The sequence below is a fragment of the Lagopus muta genome, chromosome 8, assembly GCF_023343835.1.
Source record: "Lagopus muta isolate bLagMut1 chromosome 8, bLagMut1 primary, whole genome shotgun sequence".
NCBI classification, from domain to species: Eukaryota; Metazoa; Chordata; class Aves; order Galliformes; family Phasianidae; genus Lagopus; species Lagopus muta.
Genome location: NC_064440.1, coordinates 23324953 through 23341949, shown reverse-complemented (window position 1 = coordinate 23341949; position 16997 = coordinate 23324953). Strand labels below are relative to the sequence as shown.

General features: G+C 36.3%; 1 protein-coding gene across 9 annotated transcripts in view; it reads right to left on the bottom strand.

Moving 5' to 3' along the window:
- Positions 1-602: 602 nt before the first annotated feature.
- NBEAL1 (neurobeachin like 1) overlaps positions 603-16997 on the bottom strand; it is a 76357-nt gene continuing 59962 nt past the window's right edge. For 7 of the 9 annotated variants that reach the window (XM_048952827.1, XM_048952834.1, XM_048952828.1 and 4 more), the window contains 18 exons: positions 16737-16838; positions 15436-15531; positions 15223-15347; positions 13946-14086; positions 13724-13854; positions 12463-12572; positions 11908-12025; positions 11287-11384; positions 10960-11076; positions 10363-10452; positions 10106-10215; positions 9355-9527; positions 8835-8929; positions 7601-7717; positions 6772-6933; positions 5687-5835; positions 4814-5043; positions 603-2455 (listed from right to left, as the gene is read on the bottom strand). In XM_048952827.1, the coding sequence (XP_048808784.1) occupies positions 2379-2455; positions 4814-5043; positions 5687-5835; positions 6772-6933; positions 7601-7717; positions 8835-8929; positions 9355-9527; positions 10106-10215; positions 10363-10452; positions 10960-11076; positions 11287-11384; positions 11908-12025; positions 12463-12572; positions 13724-13854; positions 13946-14086; positions 15223-15347; positions 15436-15531; positions 16737-16838 (2241 nt within the window). In that variant the 3' untranslated portion in view covers positions 603-2378. The remainder of the gene's footprint in view (positions 2456-4813; positions 5044-5686; positions 5836-6771; positions 6934-7600; positions 7718-8834; positions 8930-9354; positions 9528-10105; positions 10216-10362; positions 10453-10959; positions 11077-11286; positions 11385-11907; positions 12026-12462; positions 12573-13723; positions 13855-13945; positions 14087-15222; positions 15348-15435; positions 15532-16736; positions 16839-16997) is intronic. The other 2 variants (XM_048952833.1, XM_048952835.1) reach the window with 1 other exon arrangement.

Sequence of the window (16997 nt, the reverse complement as noted above, 5' to 3'; positions counted from 1 at the left end):
AACCTAAACACAGTAAGACATTTTTCAAACATTTGTGAACCTCTGAGCAAGTGATAAGGATTTTCTTCACAAACACTATAAAAGAACCATTTTTGCTTTTTCTCTACTTGATTCTGCTAACTTGAAATGTTATTGCCTCTCCCTTCCTCTGCATTCATACCCTTAACTTCATATACGCATTTAAGTAGAACATATCTGCATACTTATAAAAACCAACGTAATGCCCCAAGTGAGTTCTTTTGCAACTTCCCAAAACTACTCTCCAAAGATCTCCCCTGAAATCCCTTCTTCATGAAATCATTATGGACAAGCTTACTTCACATTCTGATGTGCACACTTTATACTTCCAGAATCACCTTATTCTTCCTCCTGGATAGGCAATTGACAAAAGCAGTTCTCACTTTGAAAGTATGGAGTCTGAAAAAAAATGAACCACTTCACTTTCAGAAATTTAATGCTCTCTTGGCAGATGACTCAGAAATTACTCTTATTTTTTCTTAACCTTCTAGACAATCCAGTCTGTCACAGTGATTAAGTAGAATATTGCAACTATGGATAGACCCATTTTTTCTCACTAGTCTGATTTATTTCCTCTAAAGTTAAGAAAAAATAACATTATTCCCCAGACCATGGGGAATCCCCACAACAGGATTTTTTTTTTTTTTTTGAAGACATTGAGAATACAGTTTTAGTGAAACTAACTGAACTTCTAAAAATTATCTTTTTCCAGGAACAGGGATTAACCATGTAGAAATAGAGATAATAAATATTGTGCCAAAAGTTAACGAAATGAGATTATACACAATGGAGTTCCTCAGGTAGTTCATCAGGTCCCCAGTCACAGGGAATATATATCTGATAATCTTTATAGGAGATACATCGCACATTCATTTCCATAAATAAATAGAAATAACAAAAAGGTGATGGCAGAGGGAAGAGAATGGTAGCCAAAAGGGAACATATTATCAAACAACCACTTCTAACTCTGCTTTTTATCTGTACTCCACTTGCATCAGAAAGATGCAAGAGGAATGATATTCTCTTTTTAATAGACATACATACATGTATATACATATATACACACAGACACATATACACACATACCTTCTCATGCCAGTCAAAAAAATCTTATTTTTCCCTCAGCACCAGGCTTTTAACAGGATGGGGATTATAATTTATATCATTGATATTATTAAAAAGGCCAGAATGATAGGAAAACACTCCTCTATCACATATTGCTTAAGAAAACATTCAATAATGGCTTTTCGAAAATATAGCATCTAATTAAAAACTGTTTTGTTGTGTAATGAGCATGTACAGATCTGATATTTTCTTCTCACCACTATTAAACACATCTTGAAAACAGATACACTATTTTCCTGCTTGTTTAACAGAAAAAAAGTACAGCTAGCAAGTGCTTTGGTGAATACTAAGCCAAGAAAAAAAACAGGTGCTATTTAATCTGTGCTGTAATGTTAAAATGATTTTGCAATAGAATTTGTTTTTTCTTTGCAGGAGTTGCCTTACTAATAAAGATTGACCTTTAACTGACATGGATATGCAATTCCTCCTCTGTATTTCTTCAAGATATTAACTATATTATGGGATTCCTTCCTGTTTTACTCTACTTAAAAATATAAATAATCTTTAGCAGCAAGTTTTCCTACCTCCTTCAGCTCATCCATCACCTTCAAATCTTTTGAAGTTACTCATGTCTGTACTTTTAAGAATTTTTGATAATCAAGTAGTACAACACAGATGCTCCTTGCAGACAGCCTAAAACTGAAACTACACAAAAGATGACAGCAATGGCCATTTACAGGAACAAATCACAAGAAGTTATTCATTGGTCTAAAGACATAGTGAACAGATCATAATTGTCAACTATACCAGTTTTGAATAGTACCGCTGTAACAGAGTTAATTCACTGTTGGAAAATTAGTGCTCTCCAAGCACTGCCAAGTATCTTTCTTGTGGTCAAGGAGCATCTGGCTAATAGAGCCAGTTTTAAATCAAATACTACTTATTTTTGGTTCAATTAGCAAGGCTTATGTTTGGAGGTCTGGTGTTTTTGGTTTTTGTGTCCATTTCCTTTTGACTGCTTTTTGTTTTTTTTCCCTGAAACCCTGTTTTAGCAGCTATTTAGAGAGAGATTCTGTTGTAACCAAATCAATGTGGTTAAGGAAAAATATGCAAGCAAGCTAACTTGCATGAGTACATATGCTTTTTACTATACCTCTACCATAGGTTCATCTTCAACAGAGAGTGAAGCCCCTGAAAACAGATGTACATTTAAAGTGACCAAAATATAAAATATATTTCTGGAATCCATGAGAGAAGGTAGAAGCAGCAATCACTTGGAATCTTGAGTGTTATATTCAGTCTCTCCTGATGAAATCTGGCTGAGCCGTTTGCTTGATCCCCAGAGCTTTCGGGAAAGCTGACCTGAGCGCATCTGTTTAAAAGTAATTCAGAGAAACAAAAGGAAGGGGAAGGGATAAGGCGAATAAATTAAAAAGGAACTTCAGACACTGATTCTGGTGAAATGCAGACACTACAAGATACTAATAAACAAAGTTACACTAACAAAAGTTATTAAAAACAAACCAAAAATTACACTTAGGAATGATTCTTGGGACTGACAAAAAAACAAATAACAGACAAAACACTAACACCTGTTGTCTTTGATTGTGAACAGTTAAAGGGATATTGTCAAGTAATTCTGATTTAATTCTGAATCTACTTTAAACAGCTTAGTGTTGAGTTTAGGTATTTTGATGAGAAGAGGTTGATGTCTCACAGAAGTGAACCAAATTAGCAGAAAAGACTCTTATTTTAGAGAGTACGAACAAAAGTGATAGAATTGAGAAGGTAAAGATAACCAAGATGGATTCTTGATTATCACCTCTAAGTGATGGAATAATGCAGGGCAGTGATAACTGAGTGAAGGAAGGAAAACAAGCATATCTGGTCTCAAATTTACAGTCCTCCAAAAATCACTTGTGAAATGCTCAAAGTAAAATTTAAACCATACATAATTCATATTGAATATTCAGTGAGTAAAGATAACAACTAGAGCCCATTTAAATCCAGCACCCAGAGTCTGCTATCTGCCAACAATTTGTAAGAAACTTCACATTTCTTAAATACAGGTCCTATGACTGGCCAGTAGTCATCAATCAGCTGAAATCCCTCATAATATAAGATGCACGCCCTAATAGCACAAGCTTGAGAACAGTTCTTGACCATTAGGCCTACAAATTAAGCTTGCTTAAGAACTGTATCATTACAGCAGCAGGGTTTTATAAAAGGCACAATGCTGCTAGCGGGTGATAATCCTACTGACTTCTACAACTTCCCAACAGCTATGCAATTGTTAAGAATACACATACTTCACTTCATAGTGGATACTATCAATGCAGAAAGACTAAAGGGCATTTCACTTGATCCACAATAAAAAACATATCTCCCTTAACCCTACCTACATACCTATCATCATCAAAAGCCAGAACTACAGAGGATCTTCCGAAAAAAAAAGCGAAGTTCTAATCCATACACTCCTTCCTAACTACAAATAAATAAATAAATAGCCCCCACCACACACACTCTTCAAATATACTGGTTGTTGTCATTATAGAAAACTAGAAAATCTAGGACATAATTTTGTTCTTCATATATACATGTGTGTATACGTATAAATATATAATCTATTTACATGGATATTGAGCTTGAAGATTTGAGTTATAAACAGAAAATCCTGAAAAAAAAAAAAACTGTTGGAAAGCCTCTACATTCACAAAAGGAATCCAGACTTTGAAACCGCACCTTGTCCAGAGATACAAAAAAAAAAAAGTGATTAAGAACTGAAAGCCTTCAGTCTAATGAGATGCATACATTTCAGGCTACAAAAGATTTTTTCTATGGAACAGGAAACAGTTGGCAGTGACTTTAAAACTACTGTTACAACATACATTTCACAACACCATAAGCAGATTTTAATCAATTCTACAGTAGGAAAAAGCTGTCCAGCTGGAAGCTTCCCCTATTTCCTGAAACTAAATCAATTCTGTGAAGCCTTTTTAAAGTATTAAACTGCACATCTCCTAGCTAAAACATCTTTAAACACTAAGAAATGAAGCCACTCTGCATTAATAAAATATAAAGTTAAGACAAACTCTTCTGACACATACTGAAGGTTACGCAGGAGCAATTATCACAGTTTCAAGTAGATACATTGCAGCACAATGGAGATTGAAGTAGAAAGAGAGGCAGGTTTAAGTTAACTCAAGTGCTTTGAAAATAATGACAAGTACTTAGAGCAAAATCTGTGTTTTGCACAAGAACTGAGTACACCTATTTGATGGATGCTCTGCCTTTGATATTGCATATGCAGTACTAACAAGTTTATATTCATCACGTGGAGCCAGAGCACATAGGGAATCTACACAAGAGATTCTTTATGCATTACAATTAGAGAATCTTAAAAAGTAATCTTTTCCCCAGTGTCAGTCAGTGCATATTAAAGGACACCTGACGGAAACCATGAAAAATAAAGGAGCTTGCTCTTGTTTCCAATTTTCTTTTGGAAAATTATTTCGTCAGAAAGTAGCTGACAACACTAACATGTACAGAAGAAAGTAGCTAGTATGACTTGTCTTATTCAGATGTCAGTGACAAAGTCTGAAAGTTAGTCCAGCTGAGCTTCCCATCTGTGATCCCCAAATATCTTTGACTCTTAATGAGAAAATTCAGTAGAGCAGTCTCAAAAGTTATTTCTTCCCCACCGAAAACTGAAACTTGCTTTTAAATTTACCCTGCCATAGAGGAGACCTCTTGCTCAACTGGAAAGCAGAAATAAGTGAACTTCCCACTGTTCGGTAGAAAAAGTTCTTGATGGTGGGCTTTACCTCTGCTGGCTTGCCAACACCAACGACAATCAACTTGCCATCCTCCAAGCCAACAAGGATGTGGCTATACTCTTTGGTGACAGAAATGCAATGAATTGGCAGTCGCATGGCTAATGGAGAGATGCTCAGATTCAAGCTGAAATGAACAGAAACCACAGAGCATTAAATTACATGTATATTTTTACATATTGAAAAGCATCACATTGCAGTGGAGACCACACGGTCCTTGGGATGCACTACAAAATAGTTTCTCAAGGATTCAGTTTGTGATTTTGACCATTATGAAATTCCACAGAAAGATCAACTCATACATCAGAATACAGCTCTGATGACAAGGGGCACAGGAGGGTCATACAGAAAATTAAGATACTCTCAGTGGAAGAAGAGGAATATTAATCCCACATCTGTTTAAGTGACAAAGATCTCTCTGCAAAGGAGCTCTGTAAGAGCAGTGTAGAAGAACTATATGAGTCACTGTAGCTGATGAGCTCCCAGTGACTAACCAAATACAGGAACAATCACTGCTTGCGTTTATCAGACACAGCTCTTCCTAAATTACAGTAGTTCTAGGCTGATGGTTGTGATAAATGCCTACAGGGAAAGGGGCCTAGTACAACTCCTAATTTTTCACATTCTATCTTAGTTCTCCTTGAACAATTTTATTTTTTTTAATACACAGAAAAACCCACAATTTTTAATACCATTAGCACAAGAAGAGCCCACATTACTAAATAAACCTCTGTATTTGCTTCTCAATAAGAAACTCAGAAGCACATTACCTGTAGAGATCTCGTATGGAAAGAAATCCCTGTAAGCTGCCCATCACAATATACTCGCCAGTCACACACATATCTGACACTTCTTCCTTCAGAGTCTCAGAACCCAGATGCTTTCCATTAACAGAATAGAGGTGTAATGCATTCTTATCCTAATAAAAAAATAAATCCATCACCGAGGGCATGTATATATTCCTGCTCGCATATGTAGGTTTTTGAAATTATTCTTCATTAACTCTGGACATAATATGGTAACATCACACCCATCCATCTAATCAATCCCAAATTTTCTGGAAACATCCGCAGGTTTAATTGACAGGTCCCTGTTTTTTGATGATTTTTCTTAAGGAAGAAGAAAAGAGTTCTCTTATCTTCAACACCCTCACCCCCCAATCAGGAAGCAGAAAGGAACATACCTATTTTACAGAGAGAACTTTCTGGACAAAACAATGAATTTTTGATGTATTGAAGACACAGCCAACACGACCACCTTAAGTTCTTCCAGTTTTGCAATACCTTGGTTTCATCTTTCCCTATCATTCCAGTGCAACTAGTACACTTATGTTTATAGTACATTTTTCTTCCAGAAAAGTTCCCATTCTCATAGAAATCATAAGTTATACAGTTAGAGCAACTACACAGCTACTCAGACAGAACAAATTACACTGTGAACATTATAGCTGCCTTTCTGACACAAAATTAAGTCACACCAGCATATTCCCTGGGCATCTTGCCTTTAAAACATATTGCTCCCCTTACAAAGCTCTACTTCTGTGAGTAATGGAGCATGTTTCCCCTAGCTTTGCATTTCAAAGTAACTCCCCCAGGAATATTCGTTAGTGCATTCTTAAGACATCTTCCTTGCACGTGTTTGGAGATGTTCACGAAGCTTACAGCAGCATGCTGTGTCTGTGATTCATCTTTTCAACACGTTTAATTAAAATCCACAGGCAAAATAAAAAGGAAAGACATGGTATGGACAAAAGTCCTACAGTTAAGGAAATGAGGATAAAATCAGGCACATTTATAATTAGATGTCTTTAGCAAAAGAAGCAGATTTTCCATGAACCTAAGTAATTCTTAAGTACCTTAAGAGTGGTCTTTCCTTCTATGCTGGTGTGGACAACGATATGGCCTTCCCAGGACACAGCCAGATTAGGAACAGTCAGCAGGAGGGAACTCTCACAAGGTGGTCGCAAAGTTCTCATGTACTGACCTTTCCGAATGGTGCGGATAATAACAGTCCCATCCTGCAGAGACCAAATTTAGGTAAGCTGATACTCAGCAGCAAGCTCTGAGGTAAATTACACTAACACACACAATGAGTATTTATTAAAAAATGAAGTATTTTTAAAGTACTTAAAGTCAACTATGGATTAGGAGCATTAAGGGCTCTGCATGAAGAATCCTTCCCGTCAAGGCCACGTAGTAATGGCATATGAAAAAACGAATTCAAATAGAACAAGAGGAAAAGGATAGACAAGAAATCAGCCATTTTTACAAGACACATTTTTGAGTAGGCATTATTCACATTAGGTAGTCAGAGCTCAGCAGTTGGCCAGTACAGTACAGAAAGGCAGAATACAAGGAAGCTGCAAAGAGCCTTTGGGGTTAGGCAAACAGGGAACAAGCTGTTGCAGAATTGTTTCTCTGAGAAGTTTAAGTACTCCAAGTAAGTTCACACACTTTGAAGCTCATCAGCGCAAACTCACTTGACATACTAGTTGAGGTCTATGCTGTGTAGAGTCTCTTTAGAGACTGCTGACTTAGACAGCAAGGGAGATAGCACATCTTTTTGACATGCAAGGTTGAAGAAAAGATTGTGAAAAAACATTTTTGGTATTGTGCTTAACATCAAACACACTGTAGGCTTGGACTGAAGAGCTGGCAGAGAAGGGAAAGTATGAAGATGCTTACCCTGGATCCTGACACTGCCATGTCCAGCTCAGTGCTGATGCCAACACTTGTAACTTCATCAGTATGCCCGTAAAGGATCTGTAATGGCTTAGGTGTCAGGCCTACAGGCACTCCTCCCTGAGAGTAACAAAAAGTGCAGTGACATTCTCTTGCAGCTGAAGGATAAACTAAAATAAGTTTCTGGTACCTTCAATGTTAGCTGTGAGAGGTGTATATCTGACATAGGCCAAAACCAAAGGAACAACTCATTTCACTTTATTGCCTTTTACATCAGTAGCCCTATTTAGTGAAATGAAACAAATGAACATACAAACATTAAGTAGAGGTGAAAGACAATTCCATCGCATTCCTTCAGATGATCAGGTGTGCAAGGACCACAGTGAGCACTCCAAACAGGATTCATTTGTTCACCCACTCACTACTACTTTGTTATCTGAGCTTATTCAATTCTTTATATTTTAACCTGGAATGAAGCCTTGCCTTCATAGACAAGGTCAAGGAAAATGATACCTGTTTTGCTTAAAAACTAAATTAACTCTGATTTTCTAGGGAAAAATAAGGAAATAAAACTTCTAAGTGACTGCCACTGGTATGATATACAGTGGAAATTTCACAATAATGATTACTAAAAACAGTGTATTATTTGCCCACACGATTGCAGGGTGTCAAGATGATTTAGTGCTTTTGCTCCAGCAAGTATACTGTCAGCATATAAAGACTTGGTCAGACCAGTTCTCAAGCAAGAGCTGTGCTTACAGCAAAGGTATAGTAAAGAAGGTATAGTTCTGCAGAGTCTCCATTATAACTAATGTGAGAGAAATCTGACTGCCAACACCAAGTCCTGAAATCCTTGATTACACATGAACTGCAGAACAAGTGTCAGAATAAAGAGCTAAGAAAGATGGCAACAACGCAGAGCAGAAGTGGCAGCATGCAGAACGCTACTGCCACAATGGAAATAACATCACACTTTTAAGTACACATTTACAGTGTGAAAGCATTAAAGAATTCTGAAATGCCGGTGTAATGTAAAACTAGTTAAACAGACTAGTGATACCTTAGCTAATTCCTGGTTTAAGTCACCATTACTTTCCACAGAGGAAATGCAATGCTAAAATGCAACTGCTAAAGCTGTTTAACCTGAAAGAAGGGAAATCAATGAACCATCATAGAAAGATAACGAAACAGAAAAGGATTCAGAAACTGCATTTCAGAGTAAGCCTAAATAACATACCTGCTGAACTATTTGCCATATCATGCAGGTTGTATCTCTGGATCCAGAAATTAAATGAATTCCACAGTAATCTATCGCCAAGCAGGTCACAATATCTAGATGAAGGAGAAACAACAAGAATTTGATGTAGTTCAACTGTAATTTCACCACAGTGTGATGGTGAGCATGCAGACTGTCCACTGTGTAGCCTCATTTACAGTCAACATGAAGCATTCTACCATGCTAACGACTGATAAGGCTGTATCAACCAATGAAGCCATTATACAACCAGGTGTACTAAAGTGACTTTATCACCTTTGTTCCCTAACAACAGTCATCAAGCTTTATGTTGAAACTACATTGAATTACTACAGCAACTAAAAAGTCACTCCACTATTTACATATAATCACAGTTCAGCTAATAATCTGTTCTTACACTGCCATTCTGTTATGATTACTGCACCTGCCAGTGGTTTTAACTCTTTCAGAAATACAAACAATACATAAAGCCTTTCATTTCTCTATGTAAAGAGTTACTAACCCATGTGCCTGATGTGCTGTCCAACCAGCTTGCCTTTTGTAAGAGATGTTACTCTGATGCTATTGTCCCAGTGTCCTCCACTAAAGAGGAGTTTTGCATCATGAGATACTGCAAACAACTTGGAAGTGATCTCCAGTCCTGGTGCAAAAGGACCACTCATGTTGCGCTGTGTTCTGTAAGGAAATGATGAACAATTAAGAGTGAACTTGGCTCAAACCTTTCTTTTTAAATTCTTGTATCTTTAAAAAAAGAAATTCTGTAGAAGATATCTATAGAAGAGGCTATAAAAAATGATAAAATTCTGTCCCCTTGATATCCACAGCAAAACTGTCAATGCCAAGAGTGGAAAACAGATTAAATCATGCAATTTATAGTTCTGTACAAATAACTAATTACCCTAATAATGTAATTTTAAAGTAAAAGAGGAATCTTCTAAAAAAATCAGAGAAAAATGACAACTTACACCTTCACTATATTTCAAGACTGTATGAAGAGCATTCATCTCAAATTCCAAGATGATGTTTTATAATAAGTAACTAGAAAAATAGAATGAGAAGTAGCTCTAAAGATGAAGAGCAATGAAATATCCCTTACAGGGCTCTTTACTAGAAAGGTAATATTAAGCACTAGAAGATGCATACCTAGTTAAAAATTCAGCCAAAAGAAAACAATACAGTCCATTTACTATCAAACAATTACTCTATTTTATTACTATAGATGCATTCAGCTCATGTCCTCATCATTTGCTTACTTGGGATTTGTCACTGTAGTATCTTTGATGAATGTAAAATAGTTGGAGATGTTTTTATCATAAGGCAGCCAACCATGGGTTCCAATAATACAGTTCAGACTTGCTGTTACCTGCGAGTGTTAGAAAAATTGATGAAACCTAGAGACTTTTTTTTCTGGTATTGGAACTTACATAAAAAAAGGCAAAGCAGCACATTTGCATCTATTTATTTTGACTGCTGGCACTCTCCAAGATTAATATTGACACATGCAACTTACCAATATCTCTGGGCTTCCCTGAGACATAAAGGAACGCGACTGATTCTTGGGGACAACAGCTTTGACAATGGGGACACCATCACTGATTCCCTAAGAGAAAGGACATCGTTTTGATTTGATTATACACAAGAGGTAAAGGTCAAGTGTAGAGTCTGTGAAGAGTTAAAACCTAAATCCTCTAATCAAAACCAGACCTTTAAAGTACAGTTGGGCATTGACACACACGTACTCAGTTCATACAGGTATATAACATCACAAGCACCAGGGCATAAACCCTAGCTCTGCCCTGTAACCTTGAGTTTAGTCACCAAACCTAGCGAATCCTCAGGTACCACCAGCGCTGTTCTTAGCTTTCATGATTTATTTGTTAACTTAATACCCAAACAAGACTCAAATTCATGTCCATCACATACAGATTTATGGGATTCAACTTCTTTAAAACTAACTAAAAAGATAGATTGTTTCATACAAATTGCACTTGAAAGGATTTTCTTCAAATAGGAAGCAAGTCTACTTTCATATGGCTTATGGCTTTCTGTTTCAAGAAGATCAGAAGTCTCAGATCAAACTTTAATCAGCTTCAAATAATGCATCTACCTCTATGAAGAATGACTTCAGTTCAGTGAGGTGTTGGAAGAGATTCAGAGTAGAGGTATCACTTCTAGTTAGTCTTTGCACTACCTCTTCTGCTGACAACCTCTGAGGATGGGGCTCCTGGAAGATGAGATTTGAAGAAGCATCAAATTAGACAAATAAGACACTCAACTTCTTTCAGAAAGAAAATGAACTTATTTTGAAAACACTATGTTAAATTTCCCTCACAATGATCCTTAGAAATGGTAATGTGGAAAATTTATTTTTCACAAGTTGTTTAACTCAGTTGAATTTAACCAAAGGTTTGACTGAGAAGGAAAAGAGCATTACCTTCAACAGCTGGCAGGGAGTTTGTCCAAAATTGTTTATCATCCCTTCTAAAGCTTTCCTTTCCTTCTCATCTGTTAAAGCATCCAAATCCACTGCTCCTGGATTGCAGCAAGAAGGGTAAAAGAAAAAACAGAAATCAAACCATTCACACAGAAAAGATTAGCAAAACAACAGAAATTCATCACAGCATCATCGCCCTTTCCCACAGGTAAGCCTCCAAACTACACATTCATATAAAATACAACCTGAAAACACCACTGTCTCCGTCAGTGTGAGAAATGCAGATTTTTTGACTTGTGAAATGGATTTAATGCACTTCACGCATGCATTGTGTTACACACAAAAGCCACCCAAAATTCACTTTTGGTGTTAATAGACTAATATTAATTCACAATATTTTTTATTCAATTTGCCTCAACTCCTAAGCCTTTCCTATGAATGCTTTTAGGCAAGTGAACAAGAAACTTGTATTCTGACAAATACAAGTTACGCTTTCACATTCCATAATTCTCTTGCTTTACTGTATATTACTACATGGCATGATCACAAATCAAGTGCTTTCTAGCTAATACCCGAAAACCCACAATTCTGATAATGACAGGAAAGTATACTGCTTTGTACCTTCATAAGTACAATAATAGAACACATTGAGTGCCTCCACTGCAGCTGGTCCCCTCTGCTTGTAGCCAAAAATCAAATCGATCCATTCATGAAGATGAGCAGAAACATACTCTGATTCCTAGAGGAAAAAAAAACCACTCAATAGTAAGAATGCTGTTCCTTCTTGAAGTATTTACTGATTTCTGTGAAAGAAATTCCTAAAATAAGCATATGCACAAATTAAGTGTACACTAATGTATGGGGCAGAAGCATAGAATATGGCATAAGCACCAACTGCCAGAGGGAAATTTAATACAAAGCAACACATCTAGAGCTGTTGAAATGCAGACGTGAAAGGCAAGGTAAGCTTCTAGTTCTCTATAATTATTAAAATTCAAGGGGAAGCTTATCACCCAAGATCATTTAATTCTGCATTGTATCCCCTAAGGAAGCAACATTCAAATCATCAGCATCCTTGGGCTCTTTCCTTTTTTCATTCAAGCATTTTATTTACATGCACGAGGCTATCAAGCGAAAATTCTTTCCTTATTATTTCATGCATAACCATCATCTTACCAGAGCTTTTCTATGTTTATAAATGAAGTCTTCTGGGGAATGGGCCCACTTGGGGAGAACGACATCATTTACTGCTTCTTTGGAAATTTGAAGCTGACCCAAGTTAAAGCCTAGTGAAAATTTTGGAGAATTTGAAGAGTTACTACAAAATACTTCCAAAATCTTGCTTTCTCAATAAAGGTACAAAGGGTTCAAAAGAATGCAAGGGAAATAATTCTAGCAAGGACATAGGAGGCTAAGATCTACTCTGAATCTTTCAAATGTTAAGTGATATGGGATAATAGTTATCCACAGCATCTAAATGAGCTAGAAGCTGCAGTCTCAATCTTAAAAGAAGCATTAGTCATTTACACATCAGAAAAACATACCTGCATTTGCTCTATTTTATCAGCACTAAAACTTCAAAACATTTCAATAAGATTATGTGTAAGTATGACCTAATAACTGATAGGTATAAGTTATCCTAGAGTCAAGGGTTCCAAATCTTAAATTCTACCAGCTTTCATAACAACAGCCCTAAAATATTTAAAAGACTTTTGAAAACATGACTTAAGTGTTGCAAATTTTAGTAACTTACAACTCTAGTAACTGTAGCTACCAGACCAAATTATCAGCAGCACAAACATGCAAATCTACTTTTAAACTGCCTAATAGGAAATAAAAAATTCCCCTGGGCAAGAAATTCAAAGAAGAAATATCTAGGAGTCTCAGACATCAGAATGCAGGGCATTCTCCTTCTAAATTTTATATATGACTGAAATAGTTTGTTTTCCTCCCCCCCTTCTCTTCTCATACATTTTAAAATTTTATATGGGTCTAAAAATCAACCAACTTCACATGATATTGTTAGATAACAGTAACAATTTGCCTAGAATAACAGATGTGATGTTTTAAGTTGTCCAAGCCATCATTCAACAAATCCAGTATAACAAATAATAATTAATATCTACTAACTTCTATGTGATCTATTTCTATTACCTTTTTTAAAAAATACTCAAATGAGCATCTTTGCTCTTTTGTTAACCAAACAATAGTTTTAGCCATCCTTAATCTCCCACTCTGAGTTTTAAACAACATTTAGACTACTGCTCAATATAACTGCTCTCACTGAACAGTTTTGAAGTCAGCACGATGAAGTAATTTCCACAAGTATATCACTAGGCTTAAAGATTAAAATACACCACAGTATTCACAAATGGTAGGAACAATTCTTCTCAGAAGAGGAGTGCTCTATGCAGAATATTCTGAGCAGTCTATTTACCATTTTGGTTCTCCAGGAATTCTGGGAAGTAGAAAAATTCTGGAATAAGTTCCTTGACATCATTGGGGTTATCCATGAGTGCTTGCCAGGTAGCAGGAATAGAATGGAACTGTCGATCAGCACAATCAAACCTGGGGGACAGAAAACTCGCATCAGATTGATTACTTCCTTGGTAAAAATGACATGGAAGAAAAAGTTGATACTACTTTGCTCATAATGTACCTGCCACTTTGAAGTTGGATATGAAGAGTTGTGAAAGGTTCTACCCGAATGAGGTAATGCATGACACCAGCAGCATTTGAGTAGTGTGTCCCATAGTGAAATTTGTCAATCACTCCAAGGGGATCCTCAAAATTATCATATCTTTAAAAACAAAAGACAGCAACAAAAAACTTCTATAAATATAAATGAGCACTGCAGCTGATATACACACAGATTATACTTATTGGAGGGAAGGACTCAAAAGAAATGATCACAGTAATTTGTGAAGGAGAATCACATCCAGTTCTATTAAACATGGGAACACAAATTCTCAGAAAATCCCTAAGCAAAAGGGACTTTGATATGGTGGATCGCCCTTTGCATACCTGTTCTTTATACCCTTCCCTATGCATCTGTTATAACATATCAGAAACTGGATAAAGGGCAAGACTGGCCCTGTTTAGCATGAGTTCATACAAGAGAAAAAAGCAAACCCATGAATAAGCTGGATATTACTGAAAGAATTTGTTGCCCGCAAGACTGAAAATATCAGTTTGTGTGACCATTTCAAGACGCAGAGATGCCCATTTTCCTCTTCTGCTGGCAAACTCACTCTACAGTACTATGCCACCATCCACTTGATATATTCCTCCACATGACAAAGCTAGTAAGCAAAATTACAGTTCAGTACTGCTAGAGAATCAATTTCATTATAGTCAGGAATAGACCCAAATTAAAGCAAATTCTCCATGTTCCAAGTTCTATGGAGAAAACTGGTTTTTCAGGAAGCCTGACAAGTGCCATCTGGTATAATAGCACTCACTCCTCACAGTAGCAAAGAGGAAGGATAGATATACTTATGTGTAGGTGTAAATACTTGTCATTCCTACATAGAAAGGAACTGCTGGGAGAAACTGAGTTACATTTTATTTCAAAGATAACCTACACACACACACAAAAAAAGCAGGAAACACAGATCTAGCTTCTCATCAACATGATTTCACATTCCTTATTTTGAAACAGATACAAGACACAGCATATCTCTTCAAACTACAGACCTTTTCATCTCCCCAGAGAAAAATCTCAATTTAATAACAGTAAATTTTGTCCTTTCAGTGCTGCGTGAGCTAACCAATCTGAATACAGTAGAAACAAAGAACTGTCAAACCTTTGCAAAAGCATCTGGGATGTTAAATCGTTAGATTTTTAAAATTTCAGTGTCACTATTGCATTTTTAAATACATTATTACCATAGAATCTCAAATGACAAAGAAATAACTAAGTGCTCAAACACATACTTCTCTTTCACAGCCTTAGCATTCTTCTCATTTACCACTCCAATGGGTTTGGATAGATCCCTAAAGACTGCTGGATTATTCAGATCCAGTTCTTCAGATGTATAATCTCGTAAAATCCAGGGGAACTGGAAAGAAAAAAATGAATCAGACAGATTAAATCCATCTTTAAAAAACAGAAACAATACGGAAGTTCAACAAAAACTTAATAATTACCACAGGATATTGAGCAAGATCATTGTAAGTTCGTCCTGCCATTGTGTTCAGCTGAATAAGGTAGTCAAAGTTGGATATTTCTCTATTCACCCATTTCTGAAGGACAAAATAAATAAAGAACATGGAAGCAAGTTACACATCAGTATTTCCTCGCTGCTGGAGAGTACTATCAGCAAGTAAAAGGCACTAGACTATGAGCATGGTATGAATGTTCAAATTTCATTTCTCACAGTCACTACTATTTCCCATCTGATTTGATGATTATACTACATTTTACAGAGTTGCTACATTTCACTGAAATACATTGATTGTGCTGTATTTCATTGAAATCATATCCTTGGTTGATATCAGTACTGTTTTAAAATGCAACACAGCAGACAGCTAGCAGCCTTAGAACAAAAAGGGGAAGCAAAATAGAAATGAAACAGAATACAGGTGAACAGATATGGGAACTGGACTTTGAAATCCATTAGAGTTCAAAGGTCAGAACTTATAAATTTTTCTCCCACTGGTTAATGGTAGAAGAACGTAAACATATGTTGTCCTTCCTCCATTATTCTATTTTAAACCAATCAACCAACAGAGCTGTGATTAGAAGGATTAAAGAGCTTTATGCAGTAAGATGGAAACATTTCACTACAGAATATACAGATATACTACATGAATATACAAAATGATACCTTATGTCCTTGGGAAAAAATTAAAAATGAAGTACTCCCAATATTTTTTAAATTCTTAAGTAAGAACTGCCTTCCCCTCCACCATTCCCTCAGAGAGGAAAATGATTGTAGGATAACAAGATAGAAAATAAAAATCAATTAACTGTATTTAGAGAAGTGATCCATGTTTAGGGTAATACCAAAACGTCCATTTTTACTTTTACAAGTAAAAAAACCAATTCCCTTAAAACCATACTTCCTGCTCAACCTTCATATATGCTTTGCTGAAAGCCCTGTCCTGAAAAGATGGCAGGGAACATTATTTGCTCATGTATTGAGAGAAGACTGAGAATACATGTAAAAGACCACAGACCAAAATCAAGTCTCCTCCATGTTCTCTACTCTTGTTGGATCACTTGTAATAATCACATCAGCACCAGACTATTTACATGGCATAAACTCAGTGACTGTGAACATGAAGACTGCAATTCTAAAAAAATGCATGTGGAAGTTTAGATATCAGAGAGGCATCAGAGAAGTTGGCAGTTGCCATTGGAAATGATAAATAAAAATCAGTACTCAGGGACGTATAAGAACTCCTTCAAGGAGCAGGATAATACCATTTATGCTGAAGTTTCATACCTGCATCAAACCTGAAGCTTTAAAGAGCTCCTGAGGAGATCGGGTCCCAGAAATATTTGGAGAACGCAGTGACAATATTCGACTGTATACTTTGTTTCTTACCTGTTCAAACAGCATAAAAATATACATTTTAGATATTGAAGCTGACAAGTACACAATTTCACTGTTAGTTACAGTGCAAAGCAAATGGAACATGGTTACACTTTAAACATTTGTCTCTTGCTGTATAAGCCTTTGGACACATGGATACAATATCCTTCA